The sequence below is a fragment of the Brachionichthys hirsutus genome, chromosome 8 (genome assembly GCF_040956055.1).
Source record: "Brachionichthys hirsutus isolate HB-005 chromosome 8, CSIRO-AGI_Bhir_v1, whole genome shotgun sequence".
NCBI classification, from domain to species: Eukaryota; Metazoa; Chordata; class Actinopteri; order Lophiiformes; family Brachionichthyidae; genus Brachionichthys; species Brachionichthys hirsutus.
In genome coordinates, this window is record NC_090904.1 from 14,474,222 (window position 1) to 14,497,630 (window position 23,409).

The 23,409-nt window shown below is 43.7% G+C and overlaps 2 protein-coding genes across 2 annotated transcripts; one reads left to right on the forward strand and one right to left on the reverse strand.

The window, feature by feature from the left end:
• Window positions 1-632: 632 nt before the first annotated feature.
• r3hcc1 (R3H domain and coiled-coil containing 1) lies at window positions 633-4,581 on the forward strand. Its single transcript, XM_068741971.1, has 8 exons — window positions 633-730; window positions 820-957; window positions 1,439-1,898; window positions 2,090-2,271; window positions 2,414-2,484; window positions 2,566-2,661; window positions 2,735-2,875; window positions 4,523-4,581. Exons 1-7 carry the CDS (start codon window positions 633-635, stop codon window positions 2,842-2,844), a joined length of 1,155 nt encoding a protein of 384 aa, XP_068598072.1. The 3' UTR covers window positions 2,845-2,875; window positions 4,523-4,581.
• Window positions 3,163-22,510, reverse strand: loxl2a (lysyl oxidase-like 2a). The gene is made up of 13 exons (XM_068741969.1): window positions 22,228-22,510; window positions 20,777-20,949; window positions 11,269-11,477; window positions 10,205-10,421; window positions 9,552-9,735; window positions 8,024-8,175; window positions 7,772-7,939; window positions 6,571-6,736; window positions 6,243-6,483; window positions 5,970-6,085; window positions 5,637-5,773; window positions 5,433-5,544; window positions 3,163-4,266 (listed from the first exon to the last, which is right to left on the reverse strand). Exons 1-13 carry the CDS (start codon window positions 22,508-22,510, stop codon window positions 4,196-4,198), a joined length of 2,229 nt encoding a protein of 742 aa, XP_068598070.1. The 3' UTR covers window positions 3,163-4,195.
• Between the last annotated feature and the right edge of the window lie 899 nt (window positions 22,511-23,409).

Consider the following 23,409-nt stretch of genomic DNA (forward strand, 5'->3'; position numbering starts at 1 on the left):
CTCCTTTCAATATATATATATATATTTTTTAAAGATAAACTCTGTCTTGGGCCATACTATGGTGAGGGTATGACCCACCCTTATCTACCTTTTGATTGGCTTACGGCGTTTACACCCCTACCAATCATCACCCCTCGTGAGTAAACCTAACCAATAGATATTCAGACATATACCATCCCTAAAATAACCAGCGTCGTTAGAGCTAGACCGTAGTAAGTCATGCCTTCACCGTAGTATGACTCGAAATGTATCTTCCGGTGGCTAGCTAAAGGGTAACCATTAAGCTACTGTCTGTAGTTACTAAGGAAGGACCGCGGGCACAGCATCTTACAATTCAAGCTGTACGCGTTAGCACTATCGGTAAGTCGGAAAAAGGAGAAGCCTAGCAGTCCCCTGAAATAAAACGTACAACGTTTTTAAACATTTGACATCACGTACGTCAACATTAAGTCTGCTAGCTTTGAGCTAAGTTTTAGCTCAAACTAGCAAACTGTCTCGCGCCCGAGCTAAAATGCCCGCTAGCTAGCTAGCGTTACTCTTTCAGATGATTTTCATGGTTCATGATGGACTGTGTTCATTACACGTCAGTACCAAGTCTACTAATTCCACAACACTTTCCGCAGGACCTTTCGATGGAACCGAACTGTTATCTTCCGAAGCAGGAATGTCAGTTCATTCATTGTGTCAAGGATGATTTGGAAACGTACCAAAAGAAGGGAACCCGCAAGTGGTAAGAACGCCAGCAACTATAGCACTGAAATCAGGAGGACATTGCTTCTGCACGTCAAACACATGGCCCGTCTGTCCCCCCGTGTCCAGCGTGCTGCTGTTCCCCCCACTGCCGAGCAGACTGCGGTACCTGATCCACAGTCACATCGAGGACCTGCCGGACTTCACCACTTTCTCAGTTGGAGAGGCGTTCTGTCGGAGGACGGTGATCTGCCGTTCTGAACTCAGGTACTGATCCCAGATTAAAAACCTTCGGGGGGGGGGTTCGGTGCATCCGGACCAGAACCTCCCACCACGAGAACAACGTCCCCCCCTCTGCCACAGGACTCATGAGCATGTACTAAGTCTGTATCTGACTCATGAACACTATAACCGGTTCCTGCCGTTTGCACCGGTCTGTTTATTTTATCTGCCCTCTATAGTATAGTTTAAAGTTTAAACTGTATGTTATTATTTATTGTTTTATGTTGCACGATTCCACCAAGAAAAAAATCCTAGTTTGTCAATCCTTTCACGAACAATGGCAATAAAATGTAAATCTAAAACAAAAATATATATAAAAACACCATTTATTTATTCATTTTTGGCCCATTCTGAAAGCACATACTCTCTATTGTACAATTGGTCAAACGGAGTTGTAGTTTACACCTTTTCATAGAACAAGTTAAGCGTGTTCTTATGAATCCTTTTTTTTTTTTTTGTCTTTTAGGGCTGACACGGAGAAAGATATCGACTTGGAGAGCAGTGACATCTCGCGTGAAGCGCCCCTCGGGGAGAGCGAGAGCGAGGCCAAACCGAAATCTGAAAGCCCGCCACGAAGCCGAGGACCTAAAAGGCCGGATAAACCGCTTTACACGCCGCGAGCGGCTCGGGAGAGGCGGTGCTTAGAAGCGGGCCCGTGTCGCTCCGGCCACATCGGGCCCTCTTCAGACTCTTGTTCCTGTCCTGAAAGTACAGAAAGCACAAAATCCTCATCCCCGTGCAGACAGGAATGTGCTGCTGACGGTCCAGCGCTTTGCCCTCCGGCGCCGACGCTGAATGAAACTGGGCCCCGAACGATTAGCCGCACCGCGTCCTCCTTCGCCGACATGACCCTGGAGACGGACGAGACGGACGAGACGGACGAGCGAGACGCTGCGAGCGCGTCTTACAGCGACGTAACTGAAGAGGTGCGCCCGATCGACGCTTTCATAATGAGCTGTTACATTTACAGATATTTCTGCTTTTCATATATAAGTATCATTAACAACTCATCATTGAGATGTTGTCCACGTTTCTTCAATTCATTGTGACATTGTCTTCACCCCTTTCACATTGAACCCTGCAGATTGGGACTTACTTCCTGTGTTTGTCCTTTCAGATCAAGGCGCACCTGAAGGAGCCGCTGCCCGTCTCCATTGAGCATGTTCACAACGACTACTCCATATACACGGACCTGCTGACGAACATTAGCGCGGAAGATTTCCCACACGTCATCGAGATCTACGACTTCCCACACGTGTTTAAAACGGAAGATCTTCTGGATGCGTTTGCAGAGTACAGGTGCGATTAAGCAGACGATCCCCACCTGCACACGTCTGTCAGATGGAGGGGTTCGTTACGTGTGTTTAAATCTGTAGTTTAAGTATCGTTTGCGTTTAGACTGATCTGGCTGCCCAGTTCAGGGAGCTCTTTCCTGTTTCAGTGACGGCGGCATGAAGATCAGCTGGGTAGACAACACGCACGCTCTGGGCGTTTTCTCCAGCCAGTCTGCAGGTGAGCGCCGCGCTGCAGCACGAACACGAGTCAAATACGACTGGCTGTGAAAATGGACTGATATAGGAACCTTTTCTGCAGCGATCGACGCTCTCTCCGTCTGCCATCCAACGCTGAAGGTGAGGCCGCTGGTGCGAGGGAGTAAGAAAGCCAAAGCCAAGGCCATTAGATCAGCCGGTAAGGGATCCGCCGCATTGATTTACGCATCTCTACCGGCTAGTCCTGTAAAAATGTCGTTCCTGCATTCTAGAGTTCCTCCAGCCCGTGAAGCAACGTCCTCGGACAGACTGTGCCGTCGCCCAGCGAATGGTGGCCAGAGCCCTGGGGCTGCATGGGCGAAGCAGAGTGCAGCGATATTAAACGGGAATGCTAGCGCGGTCTGCTAGCGCAGGTGAACACGCACAGGTTCCGGTATCTTTCTCACTGATCTCATCCTTCGTTCGCTTGGCGAATCCCTTTCATGTTGCCGTTGTGCGTCTCTTCACTTTTATCCTGGGTTCAGTTGAAAAGCTTTTTCAACGCGATACATGTTATAAAGTAGAAGGTTGTTAAAAAAAAAAGTGACTAAAATATGTTGATAGAAGAAACCAGTTATGGGATGTACATTTTAAGCACGTGTGGATTGTTTATAAGGAGATGTGCAGGAAAGACAGCATTTATGGACACAATACAGACGAGAGGAAGTCAATATGTCCCCATTTAATCGGCCGGAAAGAGTTTTTCATAATCGAAATCCACTTTGACGTTTTTATTTTAAAATGTAATGCTCGTCCATTTACCCACGCGTACACACAGAAACAGGTAGCAGGCGATGAGTCCCCTTTTTAAAATGAAGGATCCTTCAGTCCGTCACAAAAACAATAATTTACAGAACACAGATTCACATAACTCTGTGGCGTTTACAGTACATCCATAATGTTAACAGTCCCTGACGATAATAATGTAACTAAGACACGGAGAAAGAAGCTCAGGAGACCGTGAACATGGAAATGTGTCTCCTAATGCGAAACGAGAAAGTAAAATCAATAAATAAAACAACTTCAGACATGAGCTGATTTACATTTTTCAATATAAAACTAAGACAATAAAAATTTAATCCAATTACAGTTTTTGCTGCACAATGTCGTCCCTTGTAGAACGTTAGAAATAGTCTTTATAAAAGCAGCAATCGTTTCCTTTGTAATCTGTTACTTTACTGTACTTTGAATAACTTTGTCTTTAGTTTCTAGTTCAAGTGTGTAGCTGCAGAAGCAAATGCGACTAACCCCCCCCCCCGTTCAGATATTTTGGGGGCGACCAGGTTTTATATATTGACCAGATTTGATCAGCTGTTTTCATCCATCCTGACCAAATAGAGATAAGAAATGTCCTTTGGTTTGAGCATTATTCCCTCGGAGTCTTCAAACATGGATAAGACAAGAACTCTAGCCTCTGTTTGATCTAGTATTTGGACTAAACTCTCTCTGATGTCTCACATAACAAGCACCAAGTGAAAACCTTCATTTCACTCATGAAGGCACGATTCTTAAACGGTTTCATACAGTTAAATGTTGCAAATAAAGTTGGAAAGCTGTTCATTTTCCATCCATTGTACCACTTGAGCCCTCAGTTCACCGATCCGCTGCTGCTCGAAGGAACCGCGGCAGTCTAGCTCCCTCTAGTGGTTGTCGATTTCCATTATGCACCTCCCTAATATCCGTCCGTCGTGGGTCTACCTTTGTGAAAGTTGGTTGGTGAGCAATCCAGGGAAGGTTTCCTCTATGTCTGAACTCAGGGACCCACCTGTGAGATCAGAAAGGGAGTGGATGATGAGAGAAATACTGTGAAATCAAACGAGTATAAGATATCGATCGCCTGATCGAACCAATCTAAACTTGAAACTGCTGACGATGCTGAGACGAGGAGCTGATCACTAACGACGCAAATGGGAAAACATTTGTCATTTCTTTAAAGTAAACTAATTAACATTTCCCACCACTATCTTTTGGAAGGTACAATATAATTACTAGCTGACAGTTGTGCCTTTTTTTCTACACAGAGGTCCAGAAGAGATTTGTCTCCGTCTCCATCGAGGGTCCACAGTGATCATTAAAGAGCACGACGAAAGAACTGAGAGCTTCATGTTCACAACATCCACCCTGCAAAAACGTCCTTGAGCAGGACCCTGGATCACTTTGGTCATTAGAACGTTGAGTATGAACAAGTCTGTTAATTGTTCATGCAGGAAAACAAGTCGAGTGAAGCGGGGTTTGCTGCAGAATTCTACGAGTCATAAATCGGTTTTAGCGCAATAACTTTATCCTTCTAGTTTTCAGGATTTGGTCGAACGCATCTATAACATCAAACAGAGCGGTGTTCAGCGTAACCTGATACATGTGATACTAACCGAGCCATGAACACGCCTCATCAGTTAAGATGTTCATGCTGAACGCAATGTGAAATGTTTTGCACGATTATACGCCTGGAGTGAAAAGCCGAGTCGCCGATCCCACCGACACTCAGGTCCGTTCAAACGCCTTTGAGTTTTCTGTTTGTGCTATAATGTTCAAAGTTGCCAATTTTTTTTTTATGATTGCACAGTCCAACAGTATTTTATTTGTGTGTTGATGCAAATATGGCCTGGCTCTTAGTATGCATTGTGCAAATATATTGTTTACAGTGTTGCCTGTTCACATGGCAACAAGATCACATTTCCAGGTCCCAAAAGCGCTGTTCTCGTGTAAACGATTGGCCAAAGCACAACCAAACGTTAGATTAACGTTAAATATAAATGTGTATAGCGTAAAGGAAGATGTACGGTCGAGTGCTTTATTCTGTTATGTTGAAATTATATGCAGTCAAATAAAAAACTGCAAAAAGTGTTAATTTCAAGTCAAAGTGCTTTCTTGACAATAATCATTAAGTACCGGTCGTTGATACTTTACATCTTTACAAGGTAACGTTCTCACCTGTAACGCAGTTGTACGTCCATATCCGCTGTCCGTCGTACCGAGAGCGGCACTTCATCACGTTGTTGGTGTAATCGGACTCTGCAACCTCGTAGTTCGGGTTAATCACGACCTGAGAGAGCACAAGTGTGATTCACGCATATTTAAGTACAGACACGCACGGAGAACAAAGGCTGATGTGTTTACATGTATCTAATGTCGTACCCGGAAGATGTAGTCGCCAGGCTTCAGGTCTGTTACGTCAATCCACTGACAGTCGATGTCGTGTCTGTAGGTGTCTGAGCAGCCGACCGTGATGCCCTGCGCTCCAAAGTTAGCACACGCATACCTCTTCTGGATACCTGTCGGCATTCAGAGAGCTTCAAGTTTCTCTATAGAGCCAGTGAGATCGAGCTTTATCCAGATCCGTTTTCATCAAATCAACTATTTAGTTCATTCATAATATGCATTTTGCCATTTGATGCTTTTGCTCTAACCTTTCCGTACGCAAGGAAAACACAAATGTGACAAAGCAGGAAGTAAATAATAGCTATTTACCCTCATCGCAGTGAGTGTCCTCCAGACAGAAGCTGGCTTTGTGCCCCTCGGCGACTTTGGTGCCGTTGAGACTCAGTAAGTCGTAGTGGGTGAAAACCTCCATGCTGTGGTAATGCCTGCGTCGGACGAACAAAACAATGTTGAGACGTTCAGTTCAGATCTCAATGGAGGACGTTTGCTTTTTATCTGCGGCCGCTTCAAAAAAGGAATCCTACAAGCGCAGAGGCGAGAAGCTCCTTTAGGGAAGCAGCATCGAACCACCAACTGTCTCACCTGTGACACTCGTGCCAGACCCAGGACTGGTACGCCGCCCGCGGCCTGAAGTCAGAGTGGCCGTTGTTGTGGATCTGGGAGGAAAACCGAAGAAGGCGGCGGTAGGAGTTGGGGTCTGCTTCTTCAGCGCTCGTGGACAGACAGTTCTCCTCCTGGGCACACTTCAGCAGATACATGGGTCTGTCCTCCAGGTAGGTGGTCTGCTCCACGACCTGCGCATCCAGGACCAGATCTGGCGCCGCTGGGATGAGAAGAAACGGGTCACAATAGAAGACCCTTGAACTCATTCACTTTATTTAACATGCACTTCTTAAAAAGCTATTCTCACCATGAGTACAAGAGACCCCAGCAGCGAAGCGTCCTCCCGCTTTGGTGCAGTCGACGCGTTTCCCGTGATGCAGACACTGATCCAGAGTCAGCTCGGTTCCTGAACATCTCACTCCACTCATCAGGATCGCCTTTGCGGAAGCATTCCCCTGCCAATAGTACGTTTCCTGATTTAAAAAAAAAAAGGCAGAGAAATAACTGCTGATGTTTAAGTTGGTGGGATATAATCATTAAAGTCTTCACAAGCTGAAAGCGTTCCGTGAGTGTGGAGATGTAAAACTGTCACCGGTTTCCTTTTCTGTCTAAAGAATAATCAGGCCTTCAGATAATCGAATCGGAAGTGAGAATTTAAATGAATCCTAAATCCTCATGTCTTGTTAGCTTTGCAGGAAGTGCAGTTGCTCTCCCTGCTGAGAGTCAAGGGTCATTTCCTTGTTTCCAGTGTTTGTGCTAAGCTACGCTAAGCAGCTGCTGGCTGTAACCTCGTGTTTATCATGTACCTGAGTGTGTTATTCTTACGGTAATTTCAGGCTCTCTTAGAAAGTGGATCAGAGTTTATGAAACATGTCACACATAACGAGGACAATCTGTCCTCTGAACGCCGACTCGAAAGCATGACCTGTAAAAACAAAAACCTTCTTCCCAGGAAGCGGAGGAGTCATGGGAAACTAATTAAGCACTTTCTGAACCGACATAAAGCCGTGTCATTTGTTCCATCTGGTGGGGGGAAGGGGGTGGGGGGGTCTATTTAGAAGTCAGACAGCAGAGAGTCTCTGGAGGGACTAAACTCTGCTCTACTATGAGCAAAAAGCCATTTATTTTGCTATCATCACTTTAAAAATCATATCCAGTATACTGGCAACGTCTGGGCTCTGAAGGCAAAGCGACATCTCACACCTTTACCTGATCACCAGTCGCAGATATTTAATTTCATAGAGTTGAACTTAAACATCGGAGAGAATCGGGAATCGGAACAACAAACGAAGCAACGTTCATGAAACTTCATGAGATGTGCAACAAGTCCCAAAAGAATGTTAGCGAGACAAACGGCCTCCAACAGATCATGTCCCAGTTCCCCTCATAAAACCAATGCACGTCCCCAGCACTGGCCTTATGGGACATTAAGTTAACATTAAATCCCCTCCAGAAGTGATGCACCAGAGTGAATAAGGTAAACACAATCGTCTCTTTAGTTCTCTTACCTGGTAAGCGTGGTTGGCGAAGCCCAAGCCAAGCTGTCTGCAGACCACCGTGGCCTCCATGGTCCCCCAGCTGTCACTGCACACCTCGCCCCACTCCAGAGAGCCGTTCCTCTCAGCTAGGACCTCCACACGGCCCTCATGTTGGTTACGGCCGCCGCTCAACCGAAGCTGAGGGCAGAAATAAACAGGCGTGTCTTCTGCTTCCACGTTAATCTCTACGTTTTCGTGCAAAACACAGAAAGAGGTTCTCACTCTCTTTTGGAAGCCCATGGCAGGAATGTTACACTTGACTGCTACGTCCTCCTCGTGGCTGCAGCCCAGAGCGTCGCGGTTGAAGTAGCACTCAGTCAATGACTTCTCAAACCCAGAGCACTCCACCTCGTTCATGTGTACTGGCCCAATCCCTACAGAGGAGCACAGAAAAACACACTTTTACCGTGACTGCAAACCGGATGAGCACATGGGTCATTACAGAAAACAACATTCATAGAAGTGACTTTTCTCATTGCTGGAAAAAAAAGAAACGTGATCTCGGGGTGACTCAATGTTTTTAGGAAACACGATCTTGTTCTGCCTGTATTTCCTGAGAAGCCCTTCCTGTATCTGCGCTTTGTTGGAACAGCAAATCAATCTCAAGACAGATGTAGTATTCCCTGCTCCATAGAATCACAGCATAAAAAAACAGGCAGTCAGGTCTGTCAAGTGAAAATAGGACTTCAGAGGCCGTGGGTGGAATCTTTTAAAAATTTGATCCTGATGATTTTTCCAAGAAAAAAAAAAGAAGAAAAATAAAATCCCATGCGACCGATCAGGAATGTTTCTAGTGATGTTGCAGCCAGAGATGGACGTCAGCCAGCAGAAAAGAACGTCTCAAAAGCAGCTGCATTCACAGTTTCCAGGTCTGACAGATAACAATAAAATAATGCAATGTGTCAAAAACAAAGCTGTATAATTCATCAGATGTAAAAAATCAAATCAAATACATGCATATGGAAGTTTTCAGAATTCACAAGAACTTGTATAGAACCTGTCCAAATCTGGAAACCCTTCTTTAGCTCAGCTATTTCAAAACTGAAGTATGTGTGTGGTTCCATTTTTGAATCCAGTGGTCAAGAAATCCCTGAAATAAGCTTCCCTGCTCTCCAACAGAGAATTCCAGCTCAGAAACCATAAAGGTTCTTTTCTTACTGGGAACATTTTGTACATTTGTGTGTTTTGTTGAGGATGAGGCGACGGGGAAACCAGGTGTTCTAACGCACGTACTGAAAATCTTAGATTTCACAGAATCAGGTCAACGATAGCGTACAACTCGGTACATTCTCTGGTGCTGACTATGTCTGGACCGACTGAAGACAAAGGCAGGTTGTGGATACAGCGGTCACAGGTGAGGTGGAGGCAGAGCTTTCATTTTCACAGCTGGAAATGAGTTCTGCATAAAGTTCTGCTGAGGTTTGCTGAGTGAGTGCGATAAAAGTCCACAAAGCTAAACAATCTGCACATAAGAAATTTCAGCCATGTTATCTTAAAACCATTCCAGATTGTGGACATGTGGATTAAGGACATGTTCCTCTTAACCTTTCCAGTCAGATTAAAAACAAATACCAATTTTAAATTATTACTTTCTTCAATAAAGCCTTGAAATGAAAACTTGATGCAGCTCCTTTGAGTTGTGACCAGACATATTCAGGGCTGTGTAATATAAATAATGTCCCTTAGGTTCAAGGCTAAGATTTAAAACGCTTACATCAGCATTATGTCATAGAACGAACGGCCTTCTTACCCTGTCCCATTCGAGCGTCTGTCAAGGCCTCTGTGGCGCTTCCGAAGCCCAGCTCCCGACACACCACTGTGGCCGCTCGGATGCTCCAGTTGTCGCCGCAGACTGTGCCCCACTCGCCGTTCTTCAACACCTCCACTCGCCCCTCGCCGGTCATAGCTCCGCCTCTGAGACGTACCAAGGGTTGCTGTGCAAACAGTCCACCAAAGTTCAAAATGAGTAAATCGCTTACAGAGAGCCTCCTTCCATCCTTTGATTTTCTTTAGTTATTTATTTTAGTTGGTCAAATATGAATTTGCAGCAACATGCCCTCTATGACGTCAGTATTTGGATGTGAACAGTATTGCTGAGTGAAATCCTGAATATAACTACATCCAAAATGCAAATTAAACACGGGTAAAGTCAAGTCACCCAGTCGTAATTATTACTTCATGCCCTGTTGCAGTAAGTGAGGAAGTCATTCGTCCTTTCATAAGTGCCATCGAGACAGATTCCTGAACAGTAATTCTAACTAATGCAGCCAATAATTCAGAATAACTGCTAAGCGGTTGCTGATGCCTGCTGATCACCCAAGTACTGAAACGCCGAGCTAAGTGCTGACTTAAAGCAGGACCTTCTCGCTTTGAAGCTAACCGCTAATCCCCAGTTTGACCCACCTCCACCCTGTAGGCCTTCCTGAAGCCGGCGCTGACGCTGGGAGCAAAGGCGCGCCCAGGCACACAGCTGACCACGACAGGCATGCCCTGCTTACAAGTGTGGTTGCCCTTCAGCTCGATCTCTCGACCCAGCCTGCAATCGGAGAGGTCAGCCTCGTTGCCGGTGCAGTTGACAGAGAAACCCCAATAGCTCTTCTTACGACGTTTGGCCAGCAATCTGAGAATATGCAACACAATAATGAATTATTTTTACAATTTATCCTGCTTGGTCAATCCTGTTTTGGAACTTTGTTTCCAAGAGATTTCCTGAAATGTAAAAAACAGACTACAATTTGTTATAATTTAAGCTTTTTCTGGTCTTGATTTTACTTTGGTCGGACTGTTCTTGAATCTTTCAAAAAGATTTCAGAGACTAATACAAACCGGATGAGGATCGTGAATGCATGAAGGTAATTACGATATATTTCTGCGTAAACTTCAGTAAAAACAAAACTAATAAAAACATATTTATTAGCAAATGTTCAGAGGGACTCCTGCCCTCTTCCGTGCGGTTACCATCAGAGATTTTATCCTCATTCTCTTCATTCTCTCATGTGTCTTAAGACTCTGTTTTCATCTTGGATAAAATTATAATAACACTAAACCGTTTGAAGGAAGCGCTGGTTTCCATATTGAAAACATACAAACACATTCTTGGATGGAAGGAGCTTAATGCAGTTCCTTCCTTCATCGTCTGAATATGTTTGGCTTCTTGTCAGGAATCCAGTCTGTTTAATTTTAATGTGTAAGAGCGAAGAAGGATGAGGGACCTAAACTAATGTGAAATTCCAAATGAACTAAGATTGGTCATTAACATTAAAAGGAATAAAGCTCCATTTTATAGGAATGTGTGGATTTCCTTACATGATAATGTTGTTTTTAACCCACTTTTTAGAAAGTCAGTGGTTTTCCTCCAATGTGTATAAACGTATGTGACAATAAAAAGCTGCTTCTCCTATGTTCCAATAATACAAACTGTAATTACATGGTTAAAATTCCATTTTAACCATAGCACCATTACTCACTTGTAGGGTCGCAAGTTGACCCGTTTTTCGGAGGGGAAGCCATACATGCCACAGATGACTCGGCTGTTCTTCTCCGTCCACTCCTCGTTACAGATCTGCCTCCACTTGCCTCCGTCTTTCACCTCCAAAAAGCCGTCAGTAATGGGAATCCTTTTTCTGTGAGAGTAGGTGGCCCTGATCCTCACATCCTCCACCTGCACCGTCAAACCCTGAGGAACACAAAGGAAATGTTTCATTCTGAATTACTTTATAAAAAAGAAAATAGATTTACAAAAGTCTAGACAGTCACATGTTAACTACAAGCCCCGTAACAGAGTACTCTGACCTTAAACGTACTGAAATATTCTATAAACGATCCTGACTGTGAGTCATAAAGGAAGTTCAAAGTGTGACGAAATGCAAAAGCAAGAGAAAATTCCAACTGCCGGTTTTTGGGGAATGCACAGAAGAAAATAAGTAGAAAAATCTGAAGGAGAAATCTTTGTTTAAACTTGCTGCTGAGAGGCCTTTGGAATTTGGGTGAATGTCAAGAATTTGTCCTCAGCCTCAGTTCGTGTTTGAGTTCGAGTTCAGAGCTGAGATGTATGAGCTTTGGCTTGTGGGGCGATGGAGGACAATAATCATCAAACAAGAAGCTTAAAGGGAATAAATCTTAATTATCTGGTGCTACAAACGTAATAAAAAGTAAAATAACATTCACAAATTGTTGATGGCATCTTCAGTTTAGGAGTGAGCCAAGACTCTGGAACAAACCGGTGCTGCACATAAAGATTATTCTTTACATGAATGTTTCCAAGAAGTCCAGTAGAAATTTCTATTAAAAAACCTCTTTACGCCGAGACTGTGACTTCTTTGACATAGGCTGCGATTTGAGGCTGGGAAAGAGTCTGTGGCGTTTGGTATTTAATACCACGGTGATGGAGCTTTATACTCCATCAGTGGTCTACGATGGGCTTTGAAAGTTCGATCGTGTGTCCTGAAGAGCCCCAAGTCTGGGAGGCACCAGCCTTTTGACCTCTGGGGCTTTAAGAGAAACTAATAACTCGACTCTCGTTCGTTTCCTTTCGTGGGCCAAGTTTTGCAGTTTGTTCCCAGCTTGGCGTGAAGTTATACTGTGGGTGCCAAAAAGAGCCAAGCGCTGCTCTGCAGAACACAACCGCTGATCTCAGTCATTTTAGAACAGCCAACTTCTGTAATGCAAAAAACTATCTAGGCAAGTCTTCCAGAAGTATTAACGTTTGCCCTCAGGGTGGTTTCCTGAGATGGCGTCAGCCTGAGGGAATGTGTGAGGCGCCGAGATCTTTATCCACCGAAGGAGGAGCCACAACTAAGTCAGCCTGTTCCAAGTCAGCCTGTTCCCCTGACCGCGGCGGTTGGAGCAGGCAGAAACTACTCTTTCATGGAGAGATTCCTGCTGGCCATAGCATGACAGAGTGTTTTCCGTCAGCGCCTGGGCAGGAGGGGAAGGGAAGGAAACGTGATCGTGTTCAGAGACGTGGTGTTCTCTCTCTTATTAGTTTTATTTTCTTTACTTCGGTGTTAAAAATAATGAATATCCATCGCATTCTTAAAAACAAATATGAAGGTAAGTAAATTCATGCAACAGCAAAAAGGAACAAGGAAATGTAACATGGGGGCACATATATAAAGCCATGTGTGAAGAGAGGAGTAGCAGACAGGACAGCTCAACAGTGTTGCATTTGGCACAGACGGAGGAAACTGCCCGTCTGAGTGTGTGAGACACAACCGGGATCAACTTCCCCTCCCAGACCAGCAGACATAAACGCAGTAGAGTGCTGTTTGGCATGAGCCCAAATCCCCAGAGGGAAACTGACACGATTAATCGTCTTATTCTAATTTGAAAAGAAAAATGCATTATTAGTTTATGCTAATCTAGACTTTACAACGAAAGGCAGTCGATGAGAAGAAAGTTGTAGAGCAGAAGCGTGATTTGGAGTTTCTGCTTGAAAGAGCTTCGTTTTGCCACCGATTCGGAGGAACTCAACAGATGAAGAGGAGTCGTACGTCTTTTCTCCTACAAGAACCCAAATGATCCAAAGAGACCAGCAGCTGTTGGTGATCGTTCAAGTGGCATTAGATAAAGAATGGGAAATAGTGGTCGAAGGCCAAGATCCAGCAGGATTTGATTAGCAGGCTGCTGAAGTCTTCTTTAATTCCACTGATAATGTGAGTTTTTTCATTCAGGATGGGCACGGCCTCCGTCACAGAGGTGGGCCATGCCGTAAGGTGGGTCCGGTTGCATGCTTCAGCTGATGTTAGCTTCTGAGACTAGCGAAGCAGACAGAGGGAACTCCCAGTGCCACGAGCCCAGGTTGTAGCAAGCTCCTGTGGTTGTTGGAGGTGAGCCTGGCATCCCTGTGCCAACAGCACCACCTAAAGCAAGTTGAACTGCGTTGCTCAACTGCTTGGTCTCCGCAGAGACAGGCTGATGTGAGTCCTGGACAATGGTGAGGGTGAGAACAGTCATCCAGGAAGTTAGTGGGGTTTGGAAAATCCTGGACTCCTCACGAGTCCTCTGACGAGAAAACGTGGCGGACATGGATGAAGTGGCATTCCGTCGTTTTATTTACAGGAAGTGGAGTCTCAGGAGTAGAGGCAGTGATGACGTTTTTTCATTTGGGCAGAGTGCGGCCCATAAGATGAGCATACAATATAATATTTTGAAAGAACAATTAATAACTTGCTGAATAGAATTGAGTAGAAGTGGAGCCTCAATTCTGGTGCAGGATTTAAGAATGAGAGAAGATTAGGTGGGTGTACTGTGTCTTTGTGCCCGAGGAGCAGGGTTATAATAGTTTTGGATTTTTAATTATAGTTTAGTTTTAGTTAGTTTTGAATTTGTTTTCTCTAATTCAGTTAGTTTTAGTTAGTTTTTAGAGTGGATTTGTTAGTTTTTATTAGTTTTAGTTTTGTTTTTATTCGTTTAATTTAGTTTTTATTAGTTTTAGTTTTTCATACTTTGTGTTATTTGTCAGACGCAGGATTAAAAACTAATAAAATAATACAACTCAACAAAAGATAACATAAAATAATTTATATTTTATATATAACAATATATAATATTTTATATATAACAGTCCGCAGCATAGCTGCTAACGTGCTACAATCTCGCAGTTAGCTTTCTTGTTTCTCTCCGTCATAATAAACACATCCCACATGGGGCTGGAGCGCTCGGCGCTTCCTGCCGGCTTCCGTCGCTAGTGACGTCACCAACCCGAGTCTCAACGAGCAGTGACGGGAACAGCCGGACGGAGCCGCTGGCTCACGTAAAACTCCTCGAGCAAAATAAATCAATTTCAAAATCGATAAAGACGAAAACGAAGGGATTAGTGTCTTTAATTTTTATTAGTTTTAGTTAGTTTTGTGAACGGACAATACCGTTTTAGTTAGTTTTAGTTTTCTCTTCTAATTTTAGTTTTTATTTAGTTCAGTTAACGAAAATGTTTTTTCAATTCTAGTTTTCGTTTACTATAATAACCCTGCCGAGGAGGTCCAGCTTCTTGAGTTCTGCTAGATCGCTTCAATATGAAGCAACCACCAGCAGCCAGACCTGCTTCCAGTCGCTTTGCATAAAGACTGGAAAAGGACTTTCAGTCTAGACGTGTGATGGAGGTACGTGCAGGCTTTCCATTCTGCAGGTCACACTGAGGTTAACCCTCAACTGGACATTCCTATTAAGTTGCTTCATCTCGACTTCCCTCCCTGGATGTGGTGCTGAACGGACTCATTGAGGCTGGCGCTCATTTGAGCACATTTGATTAGTCAAAATAAAATAAACTCACGCATACATGGTTTTTCTTTTTTTTTTTAATTTGCGAGTTCTAAAAAGAAAATAAAACACTCCACTCAACTCCTGACTATCCTCTGAAGTGAGCTTTGGCCATTTGGGAACTATTTCCAGCTCGAGGGCAGACGTGTTCACCGGACTGGGTCCCCTTCAATAAGTCGATGTTTGAACATGAAACTTTGGTCTCGCCGGCGTCTGACTAAAGTTTCCACTACCGGGCATTTCTTCTGCTTTATTCGTCATTCCTGCCCCACAGGACGTTTATCTTCACTTCCTACCAGACACCCACCCACACGTTCCCGACACACCTTAAACACATGGCGAGTATGATTGTTAATCAAGACAGACTTTAGAGGAAAAGCAAGAGAGCAGCAAATGACTTTCACATCTGTCCCACCTCACTTTCTGACTGACGATGCAATTATGGGAACAGATAGGGAAAGAATCATTCAACGAGGCCATGTCATGTGTAATAGCTGTATAATTACCGTATACATAGCTGTATAATTACCGTATACATAGCTGTATAATTATCATTTACTTCACATTCGGGATCCAAGATGACATAAATCGTAATACACATTAACTCAGTCCAGTGTTCTGTCCTCACAGTCTCGGGTTAAATTACTTTACATCGTTAAAGGGATAAGAAAAAGACAATTTGGAAAACAATTTCATTCTCTTCCTGAGACTCACCAAAGTGAGCTGAACCGCTCTTATGTTTGTCCTTCAAATATTAAAGCAAGGCCAGGAGATGATTTTCTTTCTCATGCAAGCACCAAGACTGGAAAAAGGAGAAAAGAGTCTGATTCTGATCAAAAGGTAAGAATCCCCCTTCCACTGCATCAAAAGCTCATAAAACGAACACGTAGAATCACGGTTCTGCAATTAGTGCAAACAGAAAGAACAAATTACGGAGGATAATAGCGTGTTGTGAGCAAAGCTACTTCCTGAAGTCGTGTCACTTCGGAACCAGCCGTTTGCTCACAGCCGAGAAAGGTCGAGCACAAAATCTTTCATGAATTTACCATTTGAATAGTTACAGTATCTGTACTAAATGCACAAGCTGTTCAATATGCTAATAATATATTTTAGACTTTAGAGGTACATGTGTCAGTCTCAAAAAAAGTAAAGTATATTTGAGTAGTTTAAACTGTGTAATAAAAATGAAGACTCTGGTTAGTCTTCATCTCAAAGGAGAGCTAAGGCCCCGTGTGAATCCAGCTGTTGAACATGTGGTGGATCGATTTGCAACATGATCTGCAGGAAAGGGACGAGCTTTAGCTTTCTCACAAGAACCGTATCTCCCCTCGATCACTGTCCCCCCGACAAGCCTCTCGCATCATGTTGGAGTTGGATCCTACTTTGTCTCGGGTTTCCTTTTGCCGTACGACACAAAAGGTAGAGAATTTTAAATCCCTGCAAGCAGACACCGACATGCGTGATGGAGAAGTGCAACCTTTGCCCTGTTTAGATGTGCAAATGTTTTCAACTGCCACATTCCTTTAGGTTTCTGGCATTTTTGTTTTGATTATAGATCCAAGTGTTTAATTACTGTGAACACACTGAATATACAAATAGTGCTCCGGCCAATGCAGCTGTTTTTCGGACTTCTTTAACCTTTTTAGAACCAAACTTAGTGTGAATACACAGGATTTTTATTTGGACTTTCACCCTCTCAAAGTAAGCAACAAACATAATTTCCCATTTACAGAAAAATAGCTTGCCTTTGTTTTTTTTGCATTTTTTCTTGTATTTTTTTTCTTCTCTTTCAAATTGAATGCCGATTGAATGATATTCATGCGCTACTTAAAGACAGATGAAAAACCATTTGCATGCCAACATCTGGAACTTTAACCAGATTCATAGAATCCCAATGGAAAATGGGCAAAAATAAATTATGCTTTTATGTGTCTTTAATTTTTCAATTACTGTTGATTGGAGCTGGAGTCAAAAAAATACATGTGAGCGACTACTGCTGAGTCATTTTACTCATTAGGCCCGAGCACCTATCCTAGGCGTAAGGGGCTATTGCTTTTGCAACGCAGAAGACGACAAGCTGACGAGCGCAGCTCGTCAACCCTCGGCATCCAACTTTGCCATGCTGTTGAGGACGACCAACACACCCACGCACACACACACCGACACTCAACAGCACACACACACTCACCCTGACACTAAACAACACACATACAGACACAAAATGGGATGTATTTTGTGTAATAATGTATTTTGTGTAATAATCGGGCACTCAGAAAAAAAGCTATATTGTTTTTGCAACAATTCTTTATTAGGCCCGAGCGCCTATCCTAGGCGTAAGGGGCTATTGCTTTTGCAACGCAGAAGACGACAAGTTGACAAGCGCAGCTCGTCAACCCTCGGCATCCAACTTCGCCATGCTGTTGAGGACGACCAACACACTCACGCACACACACACCGACACTCAACAGCACACACACACACCCCGACACTAAACAACACACACGCACACACACAGACATCCACAAACACGAGTTGACGAGCGCAGCGAGTCAACCATCGGGCGACCAACACACCCACGCCCACACACACGACACTCAACAGCACACACCCTGACACAAACATACGTGTTTGTGTGTGTCTGTGTGCCCCCACAGACGCGTAGCCCTCGTCGAGACCATTCCGAAAATGTATTTTGTGTAGAAATCGCACACTCAGAAAAAAAGTTATATTGTTTTTGCATTATTCTTTATTCTTTGTTCTGCTGTTTAAACGGCAATTCGACCCCCTGAACATACTCGACAACTCACCAAACTTTGAACCAAGCTCAGAACCGGCAAAAAATTAATTATTTTATGTGTTTCAAAATTGGGCATGAAAAAGTGGCGCGCCAGCGCCACCTACAAAAATCACAATGCATTGTCCCTATGGGAGGTCCGACGCCAACCTTGTCGGACAGCCACGAAATTCGGTACAGACATGCGTCAAGTCAGGGCAAAAAAAAAAAAGTATTATGGCCACGCCCCCAGACACACAGGAAGGCGGCCATATTGGATTGAAACTTAAAAACTGCCAAGTCAGCGTTTGCACACACACTCCAATCCAAACCAAATTTTAAACACTTATTGACCCTTCCTACCTGGACACTAGGGAAACTTTGACAATCAGCCTTACAGCGCCCCCTAGAGAACGATAACAAAAATTGAATGGGAATTTAAAAAATAGTTTGCCAGAAATTATTGAAATTTTCCAGAAAAGTCCCTCATGTGGTCCCGATCAAAAAACACAATCGTAACCATGTTGTTGTTTTTACGGTGTTGCCATGGTGATGGCAACCCCTCCTATGGGGAGGGGTCCGACGCCAACTTTGTCGGACAGCCACGAAATTCGGTACAGACATGCGTCATGTCAGGGCAAAAAAGTATTATGGCCACGCCCCCAGACACACAGGAAGGCGGCCATATTGGATTGAAACTTAAAAACTCCTGATGGCAGTTGCCATATAATCCAAATAACGATTTGACTAAACTGTGAGCTACTCATGCAGCTCAAATCTAAACACTTGTGAAGCACTCAGGACAAAAGCGGCGTGCGTCGGCGGGTCAGCTCAACGGCCTGTCGGCCGGCGAGGGCCTACAACGCCGCTTGCGGCTTTAACTTTCTTTCTTTTCTTTTTTTTTTTTACAATGATTGCAGTTTCTTCCCTTTTCCACTGAAGACAAAAGCCAGATGTTACTGGCCATTTCTTTCCTTTGTAAAGACGTGTAAGAAAAATCCTACAGAAATTTCAGTCATCCTCTAATGAGCAAAATATACTTATCAATTATTCTAAGAACACGTGTACATCCCCTACGATCCCACAATGCAGAACGTTTCTTGTGCTGCTGTAAAATGTAACCCCCCCTCAATCAGGACCCAGGAAGGTAAGTCCTGCTGAGTGTCGCATAACAATCTGACAGACTTTTCTTTTGTCCTCAGTGGACAGATCAGTAGCAGTCAGCATTAAGAAGCAGCTTAGGAAAAGCTGCTGTTAAGAGGTTAAAGTGACAGATTCGACAGAAGCTTAAACCGACCAAGATTCGTTTTTTATAGTTCATAAATGCCGTGAGATTAGTTCTGCACTTACAAAAGCTTAAAGTACAGGCTAATCACAAGTAAACTGCAATCTTTATATTCCTACCACTTAAAATTGTTCCATTTTCAAATAGAAGGAAAAAGATCAATCACTACTCTTTTAGCATTAACCCCCTGTGAACTGTAGCACACTCGCTGTTGGGGTGTGAACTTTCCAGATTGAGCACAGAAGCCAATTCATGCTGTGCATCAACGGGTTGAAGGAACAGCGCCACCCATTGCCGACGTCAGCCGCAGCACGCTTGAAGAGGTGCAGCTACACCTTTTACCTTTCCTGTCCCCGCGACTTCAAAGGCTACGGCCAGACCGAGGAAATATTTACAGGGTGGGGTACTGCACTGCAGCAATACCACAGAGACCTCAAATACACAAAACTAATATGGAACAAGAAGGTGCTGCTTAGTTACACAACCTGTAAAAAGAAAAACATCTCAAATATGGGTGTGGTGCATGATTAAAGATCTCTTCTGTCATCCATTCCTCCATTCTGATGACTCGACGCAGACGGAGTCGCTATTTCATGTCTGAAATGGTTCTCTCCTCTTTCTCATGTGCTCAGACCCACACCGACTTTCCATCCCTTTCCCAAAGCCTTTTCTGGAAGGCAGTTTAGTTTCCTCCTCCTCAGTGAATCATCTCAAACGCTCCCAGGCTGCAGGCGGGGGGTCTGGTGTGGGCAGGCAGCACGCTATCATCAGTGGGAGTGCTGGAGCGGACGGCTACACATTATAGCGTGACTTGTGGATTATTAGACTTGGCGTCGTGTCATGGCGGATGCGACCGCCTCAACAGATGCCGCATTTTTCCAGAGATACATTTTAGTAACTACTAGCCAATGGTTTCGATTAGTAGTTGTAGACACTGAATTATGTAGAAAAGCTTAACATCATTACAAAAGCAAATGTTTAACAAGTTGAGATTTACACTTCGCTAACAATAAATTGGACACATGCTAATTTGTAGACGGAGCTTATTCATTAGATTAGAACACACAACGTAGCTAGCAAGTTAGGATCAGTAACAAAGCTTGCTCATATATTTCCAGAGTAAGAGCAAGGGCATACATGTGTTCTATAAAAGTCTGTCAAGCAAGTCCAAAGATCTGATCGGAGTGTTTGATTTAGGATTTGTAGATAAAGCGTTCATACTTTTTGACTTCTTATTTGGCAACAGTGAGCAATGACCACAAGAGAAAATAAAGATGTAGAAATAGCTGCTATAACCCAACCCTTAGGTTTGAAGCATGGCCATAAGCGAAACAAAAAGACAAAGAGATGATTGCATGATCGGGTCACAACATGTGGACATGTTTCAAATACTGTTTGTTTTACTCTATTCAGTCCACTGATGCGCCCGTCGGGTCAGACTCTAAGGAAACATTCACTTGGCGTGTCAAAGGGCAATGCTACCGCTTCTTTTTTTATAGTGCTAAACATCGACTTGGGCTACATGTGGGCACTTTAACCACATGTGGATGCTGCAGTGCCTTACTGTGAATTTGGTAAAACGCTGGTATTTATACCCATACAACCACTGATCTACTCAGTACAAGTTTAGCTCAGGGTGTGGCGCTCTACGGGAGCCTACCTCCTCAATAGCCTGCTTTCGTATGAACTTGAAGCCTGGAATGCGTTTCTGGGAGCACACCACGGCGACGTCTTCTGAATGCTTGCAGTCGGACACTCCAAAGCCATTGGAATGACACTCAGCGAGGCTCCTTTCTCCACCAGTGCAGTGCACATTGTCAAGCCAGATATGGCCTGGAATGGAGAAAGGCAAAGCATGCAAAGAGATATATGTTCTGTTATCAGAAAAGATTGTCTTGCACCAGTTTGCTTCTGCTTTGATGGACTCGTTAGAGCTACTTTGATGGGATGAAGCCAGTGAACATGATGGACGTGGCCGTATGCGTCTATATGAATTTGAGTTTGTGTTATTTATGACTTGTGTTTTTTTTTTTGTATTCCAAATCAAAAAATACGTTTAACTGTTTTGGTCTGATGAAACAAGCAATGATTATCCGCATCTGCCCTATCGATAACCAGCATATAAAGTCCTGGACACCATAATGACCACGTGCATTCCTTAATATGACATGATGCATACTTTTATCCAAACTCTGCCCAATAAATGTCACGGCTGAAGTAGATCATCTGCTCTGCAGCTGGCTGTTCTGAATGAGCAATGACGGAAGCAACATAACTGGCAACGCTGCTCCGCGCAGAGACACAGTTACTTCTGCAACATTTTAACATGGATTGTGTTAGACTTTTGCAGGCCATATGGGAATACACATTTTAAGCCAATTAAAAGAGCAGAGCACCGGGACAACATGAACTTGACAGCTTTTATTGGGATTTTAGAAAAAGCACGTTTTGAGCCTTCACCCTTATATGTTACACACATTGCTAACTTTTTGGTAGAAAAAAACAAACAAACAGGGGTTGACTTTTGTCCAAATCAAAAAAGAGCTGTCCTTTTAAACAAGCATGCTTTTAATTCAAAACATTTGGTAGGTTTTTTTTTCAACTGGTGCATAACTTGCAATGCTGGGAAATGGAAAAATGTTCTCCACTTTATTAACAATGCGTTTCCACCAACAACAAGATTACACAGATGAAAATCATTCAGAATTAGATTAAACATGTTTTTACGAGCAGAGCAACAGTACCTGAACAATGCTGTGTGTGAAAATGTGATTTTTATTGTAGTCGATGAACTTTTTTTTAATGTTAAACTATAATTTAACAATATTCAAAGTGTCTTTAAGGCAAACGAATTCCAGACGCATCCATCTCGGTATGCCTGTAACCCAAAGCTAAAACGCTGAGCAAGCGTTGACCCGTCTGCACAGCCAACGCTGGGAAATACAAACATGCTTGCTTGGAACTTTTTTTTAGTACGTGCAAAATTAGATGCATGGGATTATTACGTCATGAGCATTTTCTTGACATTTCTATAATGGGACTGAGCAGCCAGTTACAGAGCTGGGAATCTGAATAATGTGTCAGCAGTGATGAAAGCTTTTTTTTTTTTACCTTCTCCCTTTCCATACTTGGCCGAAGGTATCCAAGCCTCGGCATCCATGAAGCCGAGCTCCCTGCACACCACTTGTGCGGAGGAGATGCTGAAGTCATCATCGCACACCGTCCCCCACGCTCCATTGTAGAAAATCTCCACTCGTCCCTCATAGTGTTTCCTCTTCTCCCCAGCAAGACGCACCTGGATTACCGGAGCGCCTGAATCTGACTGGGCGTTGCACATCACCCAAATGCACAGCAAGGTGGACAAGAGGCCGTAAATGGCGTCTGGACATGGCATGACTCAAGGGAGGAGAAACGGTGATCTAGAAGGAGATAAAAAGGCAAAAGACTAAGATATTTGTATAAACTTGCAAACCAGTCACATAATTGACAACAATCTCACAGTAAACTGAGCAAACAAAGAAAATGTGTTTAACATTTAAGAGGAACAAAGACGGGCGCGTTTAGAGGGTTTGGTTAAAAACAAAGTTATGAAGCCGATACCAGAATTCCTCCGTCTGTCTTTATGACAGCTTGATGGATCGCAAATGTGTGTGCCTGCAGGCTGGCGTTTCTACACCCATTTCTCCTCTAATCTTATCCCAAAGGCTGCACGAAGCTTCAGAGGGAAAGTTGCCATCTCCTCAACATTTCATAAATCCATATAAAAGCCATGAAAGGGTCTGGAAACTGCTAAAAAGTATGTTTGGAGGAATGTTTCCGGAGAATAACGGAAGGAGAAAAAGATGGTGAGAGTCAGGAGACCTCCAAGTCTTATGTGTCTGAAGGGGGGGGGGGGGGGGGGGGGGGGTCGCTTCCTGAGTTGACGTCATAGTAACCAGACAAACACTGGATCTGGTAAAACACGCCGTGCCACACAGTCAGTATATTCAGACTGTGCAAGATGAAAGCTTGTAATGCTCAGACAGAAACATCTGCTTTCTCTCCCCATGAAAGGAACAGCTCAGCAGGAGGAAGAGGAGGAAGAGGAGGAGCGAAGAATCAGCCGTACATAAGTTCTACAGGAGTCCAGTGGATTTCTGATCACATCTGAGTGCTTAAAAAAGAAACATGACACCGGTCAGCATCTGTCATCTCATATCATTTTGTGAAAAATGAACTCTTTAAAATATTTTACGTGACATCCATTTCTCCGTAATGTTCCTGAACTTCATTTATATTTACAGTTGGTTGTAA